Below are 17311 nucleotides of genomic sequence, written 5' to 3'. Positions count from 1 at the left end.
TGAACTTTACTCCTTTTAAAAGAGATGTAATAAAGATTCTGAATCGATGAAGAAAGAAATTTATTGAAGTTTTGTGCAAGCTTAAAGCCACCCACTGTACATTGAATGTAAAGCAGACTCGATACTGATTATTAAATGTACTGTGCTTGCATGACAATCATAAAGTGATCAGATATTAAAAGCTTTAAGTATGGATTACAACACAACATGGCATACAGTTATAGGAAAATAATCAATAAGAGAGTGGTGTAATAGAATACGACAGTTTTCCAATAACAGCGCATCATGTGTTATTCCTTAATTTGCATATACTAATCATTGTTTTTCTACTTTAAAGACCATCACATGGCATATTTTTGTTCTTTCATGGTTTGTTTGTTCACAAAAGTTAGTCCCTGTTACTGTTTAAATAATAGCCATCTTCTCTTATTAATCTTTATGTTTTTCTAATGATTACATTTAATGTGTCATGAATAGTTAAATAAATAAAAAACATTTAATTAACATTTTTCACATTGGAAAACTTAAATCTTTACCTCTGACTGTAACTAAGCAAAACTTTTCATAATAGGTTTACCATATAAACAATTAGTTTGTACTATAGAAACGACAGTATCCAAGGAGCGTTCAAGTCAAAGCAGGACTTTTGGTTGTACAGAACAACTGAACACCATTATAAATAAAAAATATAAAAATGCTTTCCCCTCTAGTTCTAAACAGTTTTATGACTTCATTCATGAGAAATTCTCTCACAAGTCCTGCTTTGACTTGGACACAAATCAAAGCATAAAAGAACATAAGCTTTAACTTATACTGGTTTGGAAAATTAATCAACACCTTCGGAGCAGAGAATTTAACAGCACTTTGATATAAATCTAATTCATCAGCACTATTATTGTGATTATTTATTATTGTGATTTTATTACGGAGCAGACACACAGGGCAGGAAGGTAATAAACATGATTTAAAGACTTTATACGAGTACAAGACCCAAATGTAATTAAGTAATCTGACTGAAAAACAATTTAGCTTAAAACATCACCTTGATAGAACCAATACTATGAGCAATGAGAGGGCGCACACACACTCCTCAAAATGCCAGTCCTTTTACTTGCAGCTGTTCGTCTTATGATCTAGCATCTGTCATATATATTACTCCATTCAGAACATGAAGCAGAAACACTACTATTTCAAAGGGAAGTAGATATGCTCTAATAAACTGTTTATTAACAAATGTTTAATGGATATACAGACAATTAATTTACTCGATGCATCATGCTTTAATAAAGTTTAGTGAAAGCTTTATTTTCATCTTGATAACACTCAATAACAGTTTAACTAAAATTGAAACAAAGCAGCGCTGCTTCGTCACTCTTTCAGGGGCATGCCATGGTAGTCGACGAGCTCGCTTAGCAATTAGCAGGTTTGTGCACTCCCTCCTGTTACCATAGTAACCTGCAGGGGTTTACATTTGTTCCTGAACCCCTAACTAACTGGCACACAGAGTGCGTCGCTTTAGCTGATAATTAATTTAAAAAAGCCCACACGTATATCATAAATCCACACAAGTAGCTGTCGAGGACTTTCAGAGGTCGTGCACATGCAAGTCAAGTGCTATCAGATGTAAACTGAAAATGCTTTTATGGGTTTTTTTCTCTTGTTTCAATACACAACTCGGATCTGACAGTATTAAATGGATGTAGAATATAAGTTTCAAGCACCTGCAGGCTAACAATTGGGTTTTGGAGGTGTTTTAGAGATAATTGCGGTGATGCAGCCCATCACGCTGCAAATCAAAGCAGACGAGTTCACTTCGGTATTTCAAAAAAGGTCATCCTTCATGCTAATGCATCGTTATATATATTAAAGGAGAAAGACATAAGCATTAAAATAAACAGAAATTTCTACTTTTACATTAGCTGTCCTGTCAAGGTATTATTTGTGGACAGTGGTGGCTCAAACAGTTAAGGCTGTAGGTTACTGGGTTTTTGATTGAAAGGTCTGAGGTTCGAGCTCCAGCACTGCTCCAGTTGCCACTGTTGAGCCCTTAAGCAAGGACCTTAACCTCATCTGCTCCAGGGGCACTGTATCCTGGCTGACACTGCGCTCTGACCCCAGCTTCCTGCAAAAATTACAATTTCCCTTTGGGATTAATAAATCTCCTCTCATCGTCTCACTGTCTATACGGCGTTATCCTGTATACGGAGTCGCGTGGGGCCTGGAGCCTAACCAAGGAGACTTAGGGCACAAGGAAGGGCACAAACATACACACACTCACATGCTCATTTACTGTACACACTACGGCCAATTTGGGAACACCAGTCAGCCTAATGCGTGTACTCCGATTATCTTTCACAGTACCCGTAGGAAACCCACCAAGCATAGAAAGAACATGCAAACTCCATGCACACAGATTCGAGGTGGGAATCGAACCCGGAGGTGTAGGGCAACAGTGCTAACCACTACACCACCATGCCGCCGGAATAATAAAGTAATTATTATTAATTAATATATCCAATTATTATGACTATTATTGAGAGAATATTTATGTCTTATGCTACTAAATGTTTATAACGCTAAGTTTCTAGCTTCTACAAGCTGATGTGAAGGTTCAGAATCTTTACTGCTAATGCTAGCCAAATATCCATTTACATGATGTTTGGCTAAACTATAGCTATTTAAGTAAAATTATGTCATACTTGTTTGTTTATTTATTTATTTTAATAGCGATGGCGAACTAGACAAGACTTTTTTAAAGCTGTATTTATAATTGGGCTTAATTGTTTTGCCCCTTAAAACTAACCATCTGGTAACCATCAGCTAACATGACAGGATTCAAAAATAAAAACAGTGTCTGCTAGCTACTGCTAAATGCTAGCTAGATGCCTAATATAAGCTAACCTGACAGGAATTCTAATAAGATTTAGTCTTATAAAGCTAACCTGAAAGAATTTTTAAGTAGCTTTTTCTTAATGTTGTTAATTGTTTTGGATGCTAATTCTAGATAGCTGGCTAGCATTAGCTAAAATAAAACAAATTCAGATATTTTTGTAATATTTCTGATGCTAGCTAGGTGGCTAATATTGACTAACCTGACATTTCAGAAAATTTACATATGCTCTTTATAAGCTAACCTGACAGGATTCCTTGGTGGCCTTTAATGTCAAATTAATTTCACATCCTGTAAAATTCTGCCAATCTGATGGCACCTGTACCATGGTATATAGTTTCTTTTGTATTTTTGACAGTATAGTGCTAACATAGGACATGTAAAACACTATGTAATGGCAGCCACTGTGGTAACCAATAAGTACCACGGTTTTCACATTAGTACAGTGATACACACCATAGTACTACCATGGAAGTGCCAGTGATAGTACTAGCTATGGAAGTGCCATAGCCCTATGGTAATATTCACATCTACTGTAAATTTCTATTAATGAGAGACATTTCCCAAGGTTCTTCAAAAGTCAAACTATAGTATAAAAGACATATTGGTGGGTTATATAATCTCTGCTTATTTTTATGATCTTTTACCTTAGATCATCAATTTATGTCCTTTCTTTGGGACCATTTTTAAAGTAGCTGCGGCATGTGAAATAAAAAAAAAAGCGCTAACACAGAGAACAGCGGCGTGTGCTTCAGCGGTGCGAAGGCGGCCTCCTGGGAGCTCATTTAGAGGAAAAGCGGACGGCCCATTTCACTCCCAGATAACGCGCCTGCAATTTATCAGAGAACTTCCCTTCCTGCATTCGGGGGAAGCCTTGACATTATTGCTCCACATATAAAGCTCAAGATTTCTGATGTCAATCCAAAGCAACCCTGTGTCCCTAAAGAAGAGATAAACGTCATCGGATCATCCTCCTGAGAGGAATCTTACCTTTGATGTCCTTCCCAAAGCCCATGGACGAGGTCACCGTTTGACCTTTGCTGTTGGATTTCTCCTTCATGACGTCATCCTCGCTGGTCGCCTCACCATTGTTACTAAGCTTTTTCTTCTTCTTCTTTTTGTGCCGAGGGGGTAGTTTCTTGGGGAAGGCGAACATGGGGAAAACGACCAGCAGCATGGCGATGGCGCACAGCAAAAAGCCGCTCCACCTACAAAGAAATAAAAGAGGAGGTTAGAAGTAATCACATCTCCATTGACACTGTATTTTATTCGGGAAATAAAAATAAAATGATTCTCACCAGTTGCCTACAAAGCGAGGGTCATTCTGGTCGATATTAACGATGGTTTTGGGATCCACATAAAAGCCGATGAGGAGTCCTCCTAGGAGATACCCAGCCGCAGGACCCAGAGCGCCCATCACATACATGATAGCTGTGAACACACACACAATTACCATACAGCATTAAGCCCTTTTATTCACCTTAATGACCATCCTAATTAAGACTTTCGATGTTCCTTTCTCTTCAGCTAATAACCGAGTTACACATTTGCTCGTGCGTTAACTGGCTAACTGTTAACAAAGACTCTTTTAGCTTCATATCATTTTAAAAAAAGTAATAGGGATGGGAATCACTAGGGATTACCCGATACGATCCATCATGATACCTAGGTGCTGGTTCAATTTGATTGCGGTCCTGTAAATATCATGATTTTATAAACATCCCGATGCAACATAGTTTTTTTTTCCTTGATTTTGTTACAACTCTAAACAGACTTAGCATATAATTCGCTCCCACCACACAGGACGCTGTGCAGTCTGCCAACATGTGAATAGTTTAGAGTGCACCTCCTGTAGGATTATAGATATAACTGCGAGATTTTATCACCTCATATGCAAACATATATAAATGTAAAAATGTTTTTTTGCTTTTTTTTGTTATAAATGTATAAATAAAATAACAGATAGCTCACTTTTTCAATATCTGCATCATATTAAGCTGCATCATGAAAAAAAAAAGAAAAAAACCCTGGCAAAAATAAATGATGACCTCCGGCCATTTTTTAAAGCAGATACAGCGATTATGTCGTGGTGTCCATCATCAGTTATGCAACATTGAACTCACTCACAGCAGTTCAACCAGGTCAATGCCGAATCAGTTAAAGATCCTGCGATCCATCAGCGGAACAGCACGGGCGGTAAAGGTGTTCAGTGGCCTGGCACGAACACGCAGATCAGTCCCATATGCATGTGCAAGTGAAAAATAAACTACATACAAAATCATTAAGTCATATGCATGGCTAAAGCTCATGTTAAATCAAGGCAGTCCATTGAAAACTGTCTTTTCATTTAATAAGCTACAATACTTTTAGCCTGTGTTCAATGTTGGTTGTTTATATAAAAAAAAAATAACCTATGTTAGAATGTGGATGTATAATTGCCTCTTTGAAATTTAGGAGAAATATGAGTGTGCACCTCTGCAGGCTACATGTCGATTATACAAACAGTGCATCCCTCTCACTTATAAAGATTGATCTCTCTGCTGCTCCATATGCTCACTGAGGTGATCTGCCTTGAATTAGCCTATTTTTCCACATATTTTTTCAGTATGCAAATGTTATATTTGCATAATGCTTATAGACCCATCTGTTACGTTTACTTTACTTTACTGGGAGCCATAAATATTACTGAAGCATTTTAATGCATCAAGTATCTGTATATACGAGAGGCGTTCAAGTCAAACCAGGACTAGTGATGAAATTTCCTATGAATGAAGACGTAAAAATGATTGACATTTACATAAATCTTTATGGACAGTGTGGTGCGGAGACTCTTAGCCACAGTAACAGATTTGAATGGTGCAAACGTTTTACAGAAGGCTGTACAGTATATCCATAAATGCTGATCCCGGGCCGTGGTGGATCGGAGCCCACTGCAAAATGGTAACTTCCATGTTGCATGAATTTCCAAAGCAGCTTCTTTGGCACACACATTTTGTGTACTACGTACAACATAAAAAAATAAAATCAATACAAAAATGTGTTTTGGCTGACAGCATCAGCGATTTCATTATGATGACAAATCATTCTGCATACAGCAAGAAGAGAGTACAAATTACAAACTGCCCCGTGCTCTTATTGTATCTATTGCCATGGGATCTATGCATTATTTTTCACTCCCCCCCAAAAAAGCCTAAAAATGCCATCAGGCTTGCAGTATTTAATTAAGAGGGCAAGGCAGAATGAGGAATGTGAATGTGTATCATGATATCTCCTTTTCATAACTTTCTCTCTGAACTGAGGCATTTAAATGGTATTTAATTTACAGGGATGTGCGATCATGGACCCGTCCTTTAAAAGTCCGGGCGGATCCGAACACCAGACCAGGCAGCCTTTCTCTTCTCTATGCTGGCACGTGCCAGCGTCATTTTATGAGATCATATGCTAAATGCTGCTGCTCGGCCTGTTCGAGCTCGCTTACTCCCCAGTTGCACCATGGTACTTCAAAGTCCAGAAATTTGAAACTGTGGCCTGGTCAGATTTTGATGAAACTTTAGAAAAACCTTTGTGCACTGTGCTGCTGGTGAAGAATCGCCAAATTAACAAACGTTGCTTTCCTTGTAAAAAGTTTTACTAGTTTTTAATAACTCCAGGCTGTTCATGAAAAAGAAAAATCTGTTTTGATGACATGCAAGCCAGATGGATTTATCTGGTGCCTGATTAAAAATGTAAAAAAGGGAACGTACTGTGCATTTTCAACTATAAAGGGTAAGCGTAAATGGTTTTATCTGCCATGCTTATCAGACTGACTGACATGCTCGGTTCAAATCCGCAATTAAAAACAAAAAACAATGCTGTACTGACTTGAGCACCAGTAGTGGACAAAAGTACTCCAATCCTGTACTTGAGTGAAATATCTCGGGTATAATATTGTAAAACTCAACCATCCGTCCAGATGTGGTCCAACATCTCTGCTTCTGATTTCAAACACCTGCTACATGACCGCGCATTTTACGACGGGAAGGCAAATCACACAATTACGAATAATAGCCTGCAGGTGGCGATATTACTGATTCAAGTGCCACACTGTGGTTATGTAACGTAAAGCCATGCAGTAGTGAAGTAAAAGTGAAAATTATTCCCTAATTAAATGATTTAAGTAAAGTATACATATTTAAAAATGTAATTGTTCAAGTAAATGTTAGTTATCTTCCACCTCTGCAAAACATATTTATACTCATTCATATGTACGCTATACAGACCCATACTCGCTGCTCATTTCAGTACTCCTTAAACGCTAATCTAATTTATTGAATAACTAGATGAGATAATAAGTATTTTAAGCACAAATTGGCATCTTCGTTACTCAACATGCTTAATTAATATATCTATATTGCCTCTATAGTTGAAGACAGCTGGCGTGAAAGCATAAGAGCGAGTTGAATTAAAGAGTCGATTACATGATGAACAGATGTTTTTATTATAGTGCTGTGAAATTAAGGCAGTATACATAATGGAAGAACCATGAATGCTATAAAATGAGCAGGAAAAACAACTGAATGAATAAGCAACTGCAGAGATCTTCATACATTAAGGGAGGCAGTACAGAGCTTTTGTGCCCTTTTGCGAACAACCTATTTTTGGGAAGTCACGATGACCCTTCATACAAAAGACAAATCAGAAAAGACAAATTAGATAGTTTATCTTCGGAAAAAGCTGCAAGTGCAGAATAAAAAATGACAGTTTTCAGCACTGTTGCAAACTAAAACTGTTAATAAAAGGTCTGTATGGGTTATACATGCCACTTTCGCACCTCATCGTGTCTGATACTGTCATTTATACCACTTTGTATTTTTAATAATAAAGAAAACTTTAATTATTAATTTTACGAATGTATATCAATTAAAAAAGATTCCAGACTGCATGATTTAAGACTTAAATTGAGTATATTAACTTGTTAAAAAGGAGTATACGAACCCATTACCAAAGGAAAGTTTTTACAGTGAAGTTTTCCCTCAGGAAATGGTTGTTTAGGGTTTCTTAAAGTCGCTTGTGTCAGCAGTTTGTACTGAAAGTCGGTAAGAATTCTGCCACATCACCCTGTCGTTGATTGTTTTTCCGATAAGGCATGCCACGCCGTGCTCCATTCCTGCCTAAGTTTCTCTGCCTGGATAAAACAAAATAACTAAAGAACTCATAGAGCTGAAGGTTCTTTAAATTGTCCTGCTGTTTGGCCATGCTCCAAAGCCAGGGCTAATGTACACACGCTCAGGAAGGGCGGCAGAGGCGCTGGAGTGAGAAGTATGTTGGCTATGCAACATTGGATCGTCATAATCAACCACCATCCTCACTGAGGCTCATGTGCATGAATACCGAAAGAGCACCAATCTTATCCAGTTCCTTAATATGAAAAGACCTTCTCACTTGACCGTGGGACAGGGAAATTAATAGGCCCTAAAAGGTCGGGTGTTGCAAAGACATTGCTTTATAGAGCAGGAATTAATAAAATCCAAGGAGTAAATTATGACCATGAAGGAAACGAAAATTCCAAACGGTAAAACTAAGGGGATTAGGAGCTTCATTTAGGAGGGAGATTGAGAGGGAGAGCAATTTTATTCACAGGACGATGAAACCACAGGATCACACAATGTCAGCCCTGCCTTATATAAAATAATTGCTTAAACCATATGATATAATGGACATCTTATTTGGCCTTATTGTGGACCAATTTAAAGGTGGAGTCCATGCATTCCTCTGGGCCGGTGGTGGCTCAGGCGGTTGAGGCTCTGGGATGCTGATCAGAGGGTCAGTGGTTTGAGCCCCACTACCTCCGTGTCACCACTGGTGGGGCTTGGGCAAGACCCGTTACCCTACCGTACAACTCAGACACTGCATTAAGTGCCAGTCCAAGCCTGGTTAGAAAATGGGTTGTGACAGGAAGGGCATCCGGTGTAAAATCAGATCTTGAGGATCAAACGATGCGATGTGGCGACGCCTGGGATAAAAACCCAAGAAAGTTTGGAATAGATAACAGACAAGTGCTGCTCAGAGCAAAGAACACATTTACAAAGAGAGGGTGTAGAAAAGCTCCAGGGTTCAAGCTCGGGTTACGTCTGTGCAGAGTTTCCCACGTTCCTCTGTGTTCTCAGGATTCCTCCCACCTCATAAAAACATGCTGGTAGCTCGACTGCCAGTGATAAATTGCCCCCTAGGTGTGAATGAGTTTGTAAATAAGTGGGCACGGTCCTGCGTAATGGTTTACCATTCCATCCACACGGTTGTGTACAGTTGTCCTAAGACCTTGGTGGTTATGAAAAAATGCAATTGCAAAGATACAAGATGATGAAGACATAAGAAGTATCCCTTAAAAAAAAAAAATGCATAAATCTTACAAACGAAAGCATAAGCACACGGTCACCCTGGATGTCTCAGGCAATGCAAATTAAAACACCGCTGCCTGGATACATGATTTATACTCGGGAGTTCATTATTGTGCCAATGACACCATAAGAGACCGGATAATGACACTAGCCGCGGTTAGCCAGGCGTCCGTAGAGGACAGTAAAAGCACCTTTCGTGCATAATAAATCGGTTCCACAAAAATAATTATACACAGTTGATGATTTTTTTTTTTGTTTTGTTTAAAGGATACAGTGCACACTAAGGAGTCTATGGTTCTATAGGTAATTAATGTCTCTGAAGGACCCCGAAGCATACCAATAAACTCCGTTAGTGTCCTTGGAGACTCCAAAATCTACATTGTTCTTTTCATTTCAGGCCATCTTTCTTTCTGCCCTGGATTTTGCCTGAAGCACAGGCAATAAAACACAAAGTTGCAGAATCCTACCCAAGTATGAAAAAAACGCAGCACCCGAAAAAAATACAAGGCACCGGTTTCAAACAACTAAAACGTAGCTTGTGTGAAAAATACATGGATGTATACAAGGGGAGTTCAAGTCAAACTGAGACTTGCGATGAAATTTCTCATGAATGAATAACGGAAAACTGATTTACAGAACACGACAAGCACCGTACGGTGATGAGTCTGTTAGCCGCAGTAAAACATCTTAATGGTGCAAATTCTCTAATAAAGGCTGTACGTTGCGTAATAAAAATTCTAGAAGTAGCTCGGTGCTGACTGCAGTCGCTCCAGTGAACGTTCAGCGAGTGGAACGCCTAATCCTTGTGGAAGAGACTGTACACGCAATCATTCATCAACATCACATGCATATCACAAGAACTCAGCCGGGAGTTATTTGTCATGTCTTGACCTCCCTTCCTCCAAGACATTTTCACATGTTTAATGGAGTTCCTGGGGGGCCAGCGTTTCAGATATGAAGCAAGCAGTCTGATCATGGCTCTGGTGTATTAAAAAAACTTGATGGTATCCAAGCACTAGTGAAACTCTGGGATAAGTGTATAAGTGTAGCAGAGGATTATATAAAGAAATAAAGAAATAATCTTATAACGGTGTTGGTATTTTGCACCATCAAATTGTGTACATAGATAATTGTGTGTTATTTGTGAACAACAGTAATATGCTGGTATGCTACAACAAGCTCAGTCAGGAAGGTCGGTTTGCAGATCAATTCAACTATGTGACCTTCCTGAGTGGCAGGGGTGTGTGAAACGGGGGGAACAACTCTATTGTTCTGTTCTGTTGCTGACACAGCGGCGTCTTCTTCCAGCTTTATACCTTTCCCACAGCGTGGCCTGATGCAGCACAGACCTGTTCGCCTGGTCTAATCCGATTATTTTAAGTCCCTTGTATAGAAAATGAGCAGAGATACATCTGCAGTCATATTTTAATTTACAAGGTAGCTGATCTACTTTATAGTAAAAAACTCTATTGAACGGGTACAATTGTGAAAAAGTAAGTGTTCCCTCATTTAATACTGTGTTGTTTTTTTGTGTCTGTATTGGGCAAATACAACCTCAGATGAACAACAGCATAACTTTTTCTTATCGTGCCACTATTTATTGGATAAAAATTAAACTAAAAACCAAAAAAAAGAGAGGCAAATGTAAGAAATTGGGTTATACTTAAGATTGCCTGCATGTTTTTTTTGGCTTAAATTTTGTTTTTTTGAGTTTGCATGTTCTCCCTTTCTGTGCTTGGTGGGTTTCCTCCGGGTATTCCGGTTTCCTCCCACAGTGCAGATTAGACTAATTGGCATTTTTACGGTCGTGCCAAGGGGAATAAATACAGTTGTCCACATCGGCCTCCACATCCCTAGTTGGACTACAGGAGGTTCTTAGATCGATGGATGGATCTATTATGGCAGCCTTGGAAATCTTTACAGATGAAAATAGATCTTCCCTAAAGAGATCTTCCCTAAAGCCACATCCATGGCTCAGGAGTCAGATGTCTCTAATAGATTCTCACGTTAGTAAGCCTCACCTGAGGCACGAGAGCCAACAAAGCTCTGATCATTTCAGACGGGAGTTAGTTTTTCACCCCCAAGCAGGTGTGACTTTGAGGCTACTGAGCTTCACAGTGGGCACCGGGGCCTCCCGGTCCAAAGAGCTGCAGTGACTCGTCAGACAAAGACAGCGGGATAGCTGACACAGGAAAGAGAGAAAGTGAAAGAGAGAAAAAGAAAGAGATACCGCTGACTGACTTTCAAACATAATGGTGTTTTTGTGTACTGGTATTTAACTAAAGCAGAAAGAAATTCTCCCGTGTCAGACAAGTTGGATTAAAACTAAACTTAAATAAATAAAAAATAGACAAATAAAATATTCTGGCTTTTAGGATTGTAAGTGTTTTTTTTTATTTTATTTTTTTAATTCCCTTTGTATGAATAGTTAAGTGTTGTCCAGCCTAGAGGCGGTCCTGACAACTGATCCTTGGTCCTCTTAATAACATTGGCGTGGAAGTTCAGGTCAGGTGTTCAAGCTATCCTAAGCTCCTGTCACTTTACTTCCTGTTTCACGTTTCATGAAACCAAGAACAGCTTCTTCTTTAGCAGACATTTCTGCACACTGACGAACCATTCATGCAAAAAATGTTGTATGTTGGAAGCAAAGGAAGATAATATGCATGCATGACTATATTCACATCTGGAACTTTTATCCATAGTTTAGAAAGAATTCACTTGCACAGAAGGCAAGCCAATAATCTGTGTGATTTGTGTAACTCTGTATCAGACTGTATTTTCACAAATCTTTTTTTTTGTGTGTACTGATTTAAAGCGTAATGCAAAAAGCAACTGCTGACAAAATGCATGATGTCAGGACCAGTGGTGCATGATATAAAAAAGGTACTACAGTATATTAGCATTTTGAAATAGTCAATATTTTTACTTTGTGCAGGTCTATATGATCCGGCTAATAGGACTCTTTTGTCTCTTTAGGCACAACACTTTTTCTCATTCTTCACCATTGTCCAACAGTTTACTATTTGGTTTAGATCAGGAGATGACACAGACCATGGCTCAAGAAGTTAAATACCATTATACAACAGTTAATTCCGACCGAGCAATCTGATTGGACGAGAGGCATTCCATGAGTGGTGGACGTTTGACTATATGCATCGTAATAACCGTTAATTACACTAACTGTCGGTCGCAGCATGGGATGATAGGATGTCTGTATGGAACACAGAACTGAGCAAGAAAAAACTTTCAAACTATCTGTGTTCTTTTATCTACAAATACAAAGCAAACAAGCTCCTATCACAAGGCTGAATCCCATATCGCTCCCCAACCCCTGATCAAGGGTGCTATTTGACGTGTGTGACAAGAGATGGTACACCCTAGAGCACTAGATTTCCATTTAACGCTATCTGGGATTTAACCAGGGAACTTCGAAAGTTAACGGAGCTGATATTTTAAAGTGGAATAAGTGGAAATATAAAGAGAAACTTACAAGATTTTCAGGACTGTCCCACACCTCCATGTTTTGTTCTCCACTAGACCCAGTAAGAATTTAAAAATACTTTCACCACTGTTACAACTGTCGGCCGCCAGCTCCGCTAGTCGCGGGAATCATTTATATCGGTGGACCAGTCACGGTAATCAAACTGAAAACCAGCCAATTCTGGTCGCTGGCCGACCAACTGGTTCATCTCTGTTATAAATGTAAAAATAATACTTAAAAAAAATCGATTTGGGAGCACCCAAAAGAATCGAAATTCACAACTCGATTCAATTTTTTCCACAATCTCTATTGAAAATGCATGAAAACATCCTTCTCAAAGACATAAGTCAACCTGAATCAAAGGCGAAAATGTTCCCCAGGATACACAACTAATAAAAAAACTAAAAGAAGAGAATTAATTCCCTTTAAATGCTTTTTTAATTTTAGTTCACAAATCATGCATAATAAATAAGCCTAAATCGGCACTCTTGTTTAATTCCCCTTAACTACTGAGTCTTTGTCTGACTCTGCGTCTCATTACACTCTGTCCTCTCGTGGCCCTGCTGGCCAGACGACCCGGTCGGAATGCTTTTTAGCCTGTGATGGATGCTTTCAAGCTAACTGCTAGTTTAGCTGATGCAGCTGTTTGTGCACTTAGAGCCAGGGTCTTAAGTGTTTTATTTCCCTCCAGATGTGGCACAACATTCTTTTAGGTTGTCCCTCTACTTAAGTTTTTTTTTTTTCACTATTACATTGGGTGGAACAGTCCAGAGAACAGTTTCCTAATAAAACGAGTGTTTGGGGTGTGCAGGTCTGAGATCCAGACGCTTGGTGAGGTGATCAGTTCACTTGCAGCATTACATCCTGTGATGCACTGGATTAAACCGACCGATCTACAGGTTCCAAGGAAATTCCTCTATGAAAAACGTTACCGAGTGTAAAGACAATCAAGTCTGCTGTCAGAGGATCACGTTTACACTAGAGAACAATTATGCTGAATGTATGCAGGTGTAGACATCAAGCTTCACATGCCAAAATTCTATATAATGGCATACACACCTTGCTGTCCAATCCTGTTTTATTGTTATTAAATCAGATTTACATGTCATGATGGTTCACACTTATAATTACAAGAGACTTTTATGTGACTCCAATGTGGACACGTCTGTCCTCCGAAACAGCACACGTGCACAACTCAAGGCGCCTTTTCCTCATGACATCTGTTAAAACACATCGTGAGTTTGTGCGACTGGTCATTTATTTCAAACAATGATCGTGATTTTATCGGAAACATGCTTGGGGTTTTGCTCTGGAGGACGGGAAGCAGTTGGTCGACTGCATTTGTTTAGGCCCAGAAAAAGGAAGAAAGCCAGACGCCTCACTTGAGACGTTTAAGCAGCTATTACAAGCACCTAGCACTGGGACAAGCTGTTTTTACTGTCAAATGTGCATGAATTTAGTTTTTATTTAATTAATTAATCTATTTAAGAATGTGCCTTGTAAGTGAATAATGAAAGCAAAAATTGCTGCTTAAGGAATTAAAGCCCCAGTGCAGTAGTCTACAGGAGAATCCTCTACAATATGAAACATTTATGACTTAATCAGTCCTAAAGACGCTGCAGTGACTCAATGCCAAGAGTGAATTAATTACAAGAGTAAAACGCAAACCTTTTTAAAAAACTGATACAGAGAAGAATCTGGGCTGTGAGCGTTTGTGCTCAAAGACTGGAAACATTTCCGTAATCTGGCGGAGAAAGCCAAAGCCATCATAAATAACTGATATGATGCAGTGAAGCGTTACACATTCTGCTGTATGGAGTAAATTTCTCCGGCATCATCGTTGCCTCGAAACAGCTTTAACCCACTAATTAAATGATGACCAGACATTTTTTCTTTTAATATCTACATGACAAGCGGCCCTTGGTGACGGAGGTGAGAGGGGTGATTGGGTATAAAAGAGAAAAATCAGCAATCTGGATTTGCGCCTTGTACAGATCCACTCCTCCCACGCTGTAATTCCCAGTTTCATCATGCTGAGACTGCGCTGTACCTGCTCTTCAGGGGTTCTCTTAATGCAATGCTGACTTGATTCACCGTTTCCGCAGATCCCAACGTCAGCGTGTATCATTCTATCCGACGCTGACAGCAAATTCGGGTGAAGATCTAAAAAAAAAGCCAGATGCTGATGTGGAAACCCCTCTCAGGACCGAGCGCGCAGAATGAGTCAGCAATTACAGAAAGTGGTTTGACCCATGAACACCTACGGAAAGATTGCCGAGCGCAGGAAGAGCAGCTCGAGACGTCTCAAGTGAGGGATTCTTGACAAAGGTGTCTTTTAAAAAAATATATATATATTCTTTTTCGTTTTTGAGCTTTATCAAGCACTCATATACGTCTTTATAAAAATATATATTAAAAAAGAAAAACTTGAACTTAAAAAAAACCTGGTTTGGTTGATTTTGAGTCATTAATGGTTATGTCATGTCAGTAATGGTAACATTTCCAAAGATCAGGCCTTCAGTAGAAGATAATTTTCAGAGATCTAGTACCTAAAAAATTACTTTTATACGTAAAAAAAAAAGTATACAACATATTTTAACTTATTATTATTATTATTATATGATGGGGCCAGGCATGAAGTGGAGATAGTTTTACTACCCAAAATAGATTATTTTCCAATGATGTCATGTATCAAAGTGTTTTATTTTTCTTAGGGCAGAAATATATCTGCTGTTTAACCAGCAACAATGTGAGCGCATTTAATATATGCTAGCGTGTTACCGTTGGATTTCAGTAGGGGGCACTGTGAGAACTCCATCAGAGAGATTTGCATGAAGTGAACAAACTTGGCGACATTCGAGGAGTGTAGTTTCCATGTCAACATTAAAGATAGGTTTAATCTCCCACCAACAGTTCTGGCACGTATATATGTCCCTGTGCAACAATAAAGATCACACAGGTCAGAGGCAACTGCGGACTTCTACACTGCCCCGAGTGTTTACATATGTGTTACGTCACGTTGGTACGTCACATTATTTTCTGATTTTAATGTTGTTGTTTTTTTTGTTGATAAACAAAAGACACGCAAGACGGGCAACATGCGTGCGCGTACACATCATTTACACAAAAGCAAGTATAGTTCCACCCTTACCCTTTAGCAACAAGTTCTCAAATTTGGACAATTCTTATAAATTGAAAAAAGAACAAAAAAGAAGGAAAAATATTTTTCCCTGTGTTTGTTTGTACAAGCACACTGGAGACGAAAAACAACTAAAAAGTAAAATTTATTACCATTGTAGATGCCCTTTAAGACTAACAAACATGAATTAAACATAAACCCACAATCTTTATCTTATCATTAATGCAAGATGTTTAGGCACAATATGCATGCTATTTTTTTTTAAATAGAAAGAAAAATATATTTTCTTTACAAAATATGCAAATTTTTAGATATTAAAAACTATTTTTTCCCCCATGCAACAAACCTATATAATGAGATACATATTTCACTCTCGTCGTCTTTATCGCTTTATCCTGTATCACAGGGGTCTGGAGCCTACCCCAGGAGACTTAGGGCATGAGGTGGGGTACACCCTGGAAGGGGTTCCAATCCATCACAGGACACATACTTTCACACTCTTTTACATACTATGGGGAGATTAGGAACGCCAATTAAACTAATCTGCATGTTTTTCGGCATGGGGAGAACATCCAAACTCCATACACGCACACCTTCAGGCAGGAATCGAACCCGGACCCAGGAGGTGAAGGGTGATATTGCTAACCATCAAGCCACCATCCCACCTGATACAGATCACCCATCATAAAAATGTCTTCAAGGCATAATATTGGAGGTGGAATATTTTAAATCAAATTGGCTACTCACATTTACCTTTAACCATGTAATTAGAAATGAAAAATCTTTAGAGAAGGTCAGCTTTCCATCAACTTTATAGTAATACAGCCAGCAAGTTCGGAATGTCATTGAATCAGGGATGAAATTCCAAAGAATGAAATACCAAAAGCATTCCTAAGGCTGAAATCTCATCATGCCATTAAACTACGGTAAAAAATGCATGCATATGCTCCATAAATTATAACACACATTAATAATACAGTACAATTCTAACACACTATCGTGTGTGTCACTGACAGGTACTGTTATTACTGCTGCCTAACTGCTTAAGCTCTATAGCTTGCTACCCAAGCTTGCTGCTGACTTTATTGTGGTATTAAAAAAACTGAGCTACGCATGAATCCCCTGTTCAGCAGGCCGCAAAAGTGGCCTGAGTAGGTTTGCTTGTGACTCATGCTCCACTTGATGATAAAGTGACCTCCTTTCTCTTCACGTTGAGGTTTTGGGGTGCGTTTACTTCACGCCAGCAAAAGCGAATAGCTCACCATACGGTCGTGTGGTCTCACAATAGGGTGAAATGTTAGCACCCACAGGGAAACAGAGCTGCTGTGGGGTTAGTGAAACTCTTTCAGGTTGACTTTACAGAATTACATGTGAACGTCATGGAGACCACTTGGAGCGGTGAGACGGGCCGAGAGAAGACGCCA

The 17311-nt window shown here is 39.0% G+C and overlaps 1 protein-coding gene across 1 annotated transcript in view; it reads right to left on the bottom strand.

Annotated features, from left to right (window-relative positions):
• Positions 1 to 17311, bottom strand: part of LOC128514212 (solute carrier organic anion transporter family member 5A1) — a 45692-nt gene that overhangs the window by 12889 nt on the left and 15492 nt on the right. The window contains exons 2-3 of the mRNA XM_053487958.1: positions 4189 to 4321; positions 3881 to 4098 (exon numbers count right to left, since the gene is read on the bottom strand). Coding sequence (XP_053343933.1) covers positions 3881 to 4098; positions 4189 to 4321 — 351 coding nt within the window. The remainder of the gene's footprint in view (positions 1 to 3880; positions 4099 to 4188; positions 4322 to 17311) is intronic.

This window comes from Clarias gariepinus, chromosome 26, assembly GCF_024256425.1.
Source record: "Clarias gariepinus isolate MV-2021 ecotype Netherlands chromosome 26, CGAR_prim_01v2, whole genome shotgun sequence".
NCBI classification, from domain to species: Eukaryota; Metazoa; Chordata; class Actinopteri; order Siluriformes; family Clariidae; genus Clarias; species Clarias gariepinus.
Note: the sequence above shows the minus strand (reverse complement) of the source record. Positions and strands in the feature narration are given on the sequence as shown.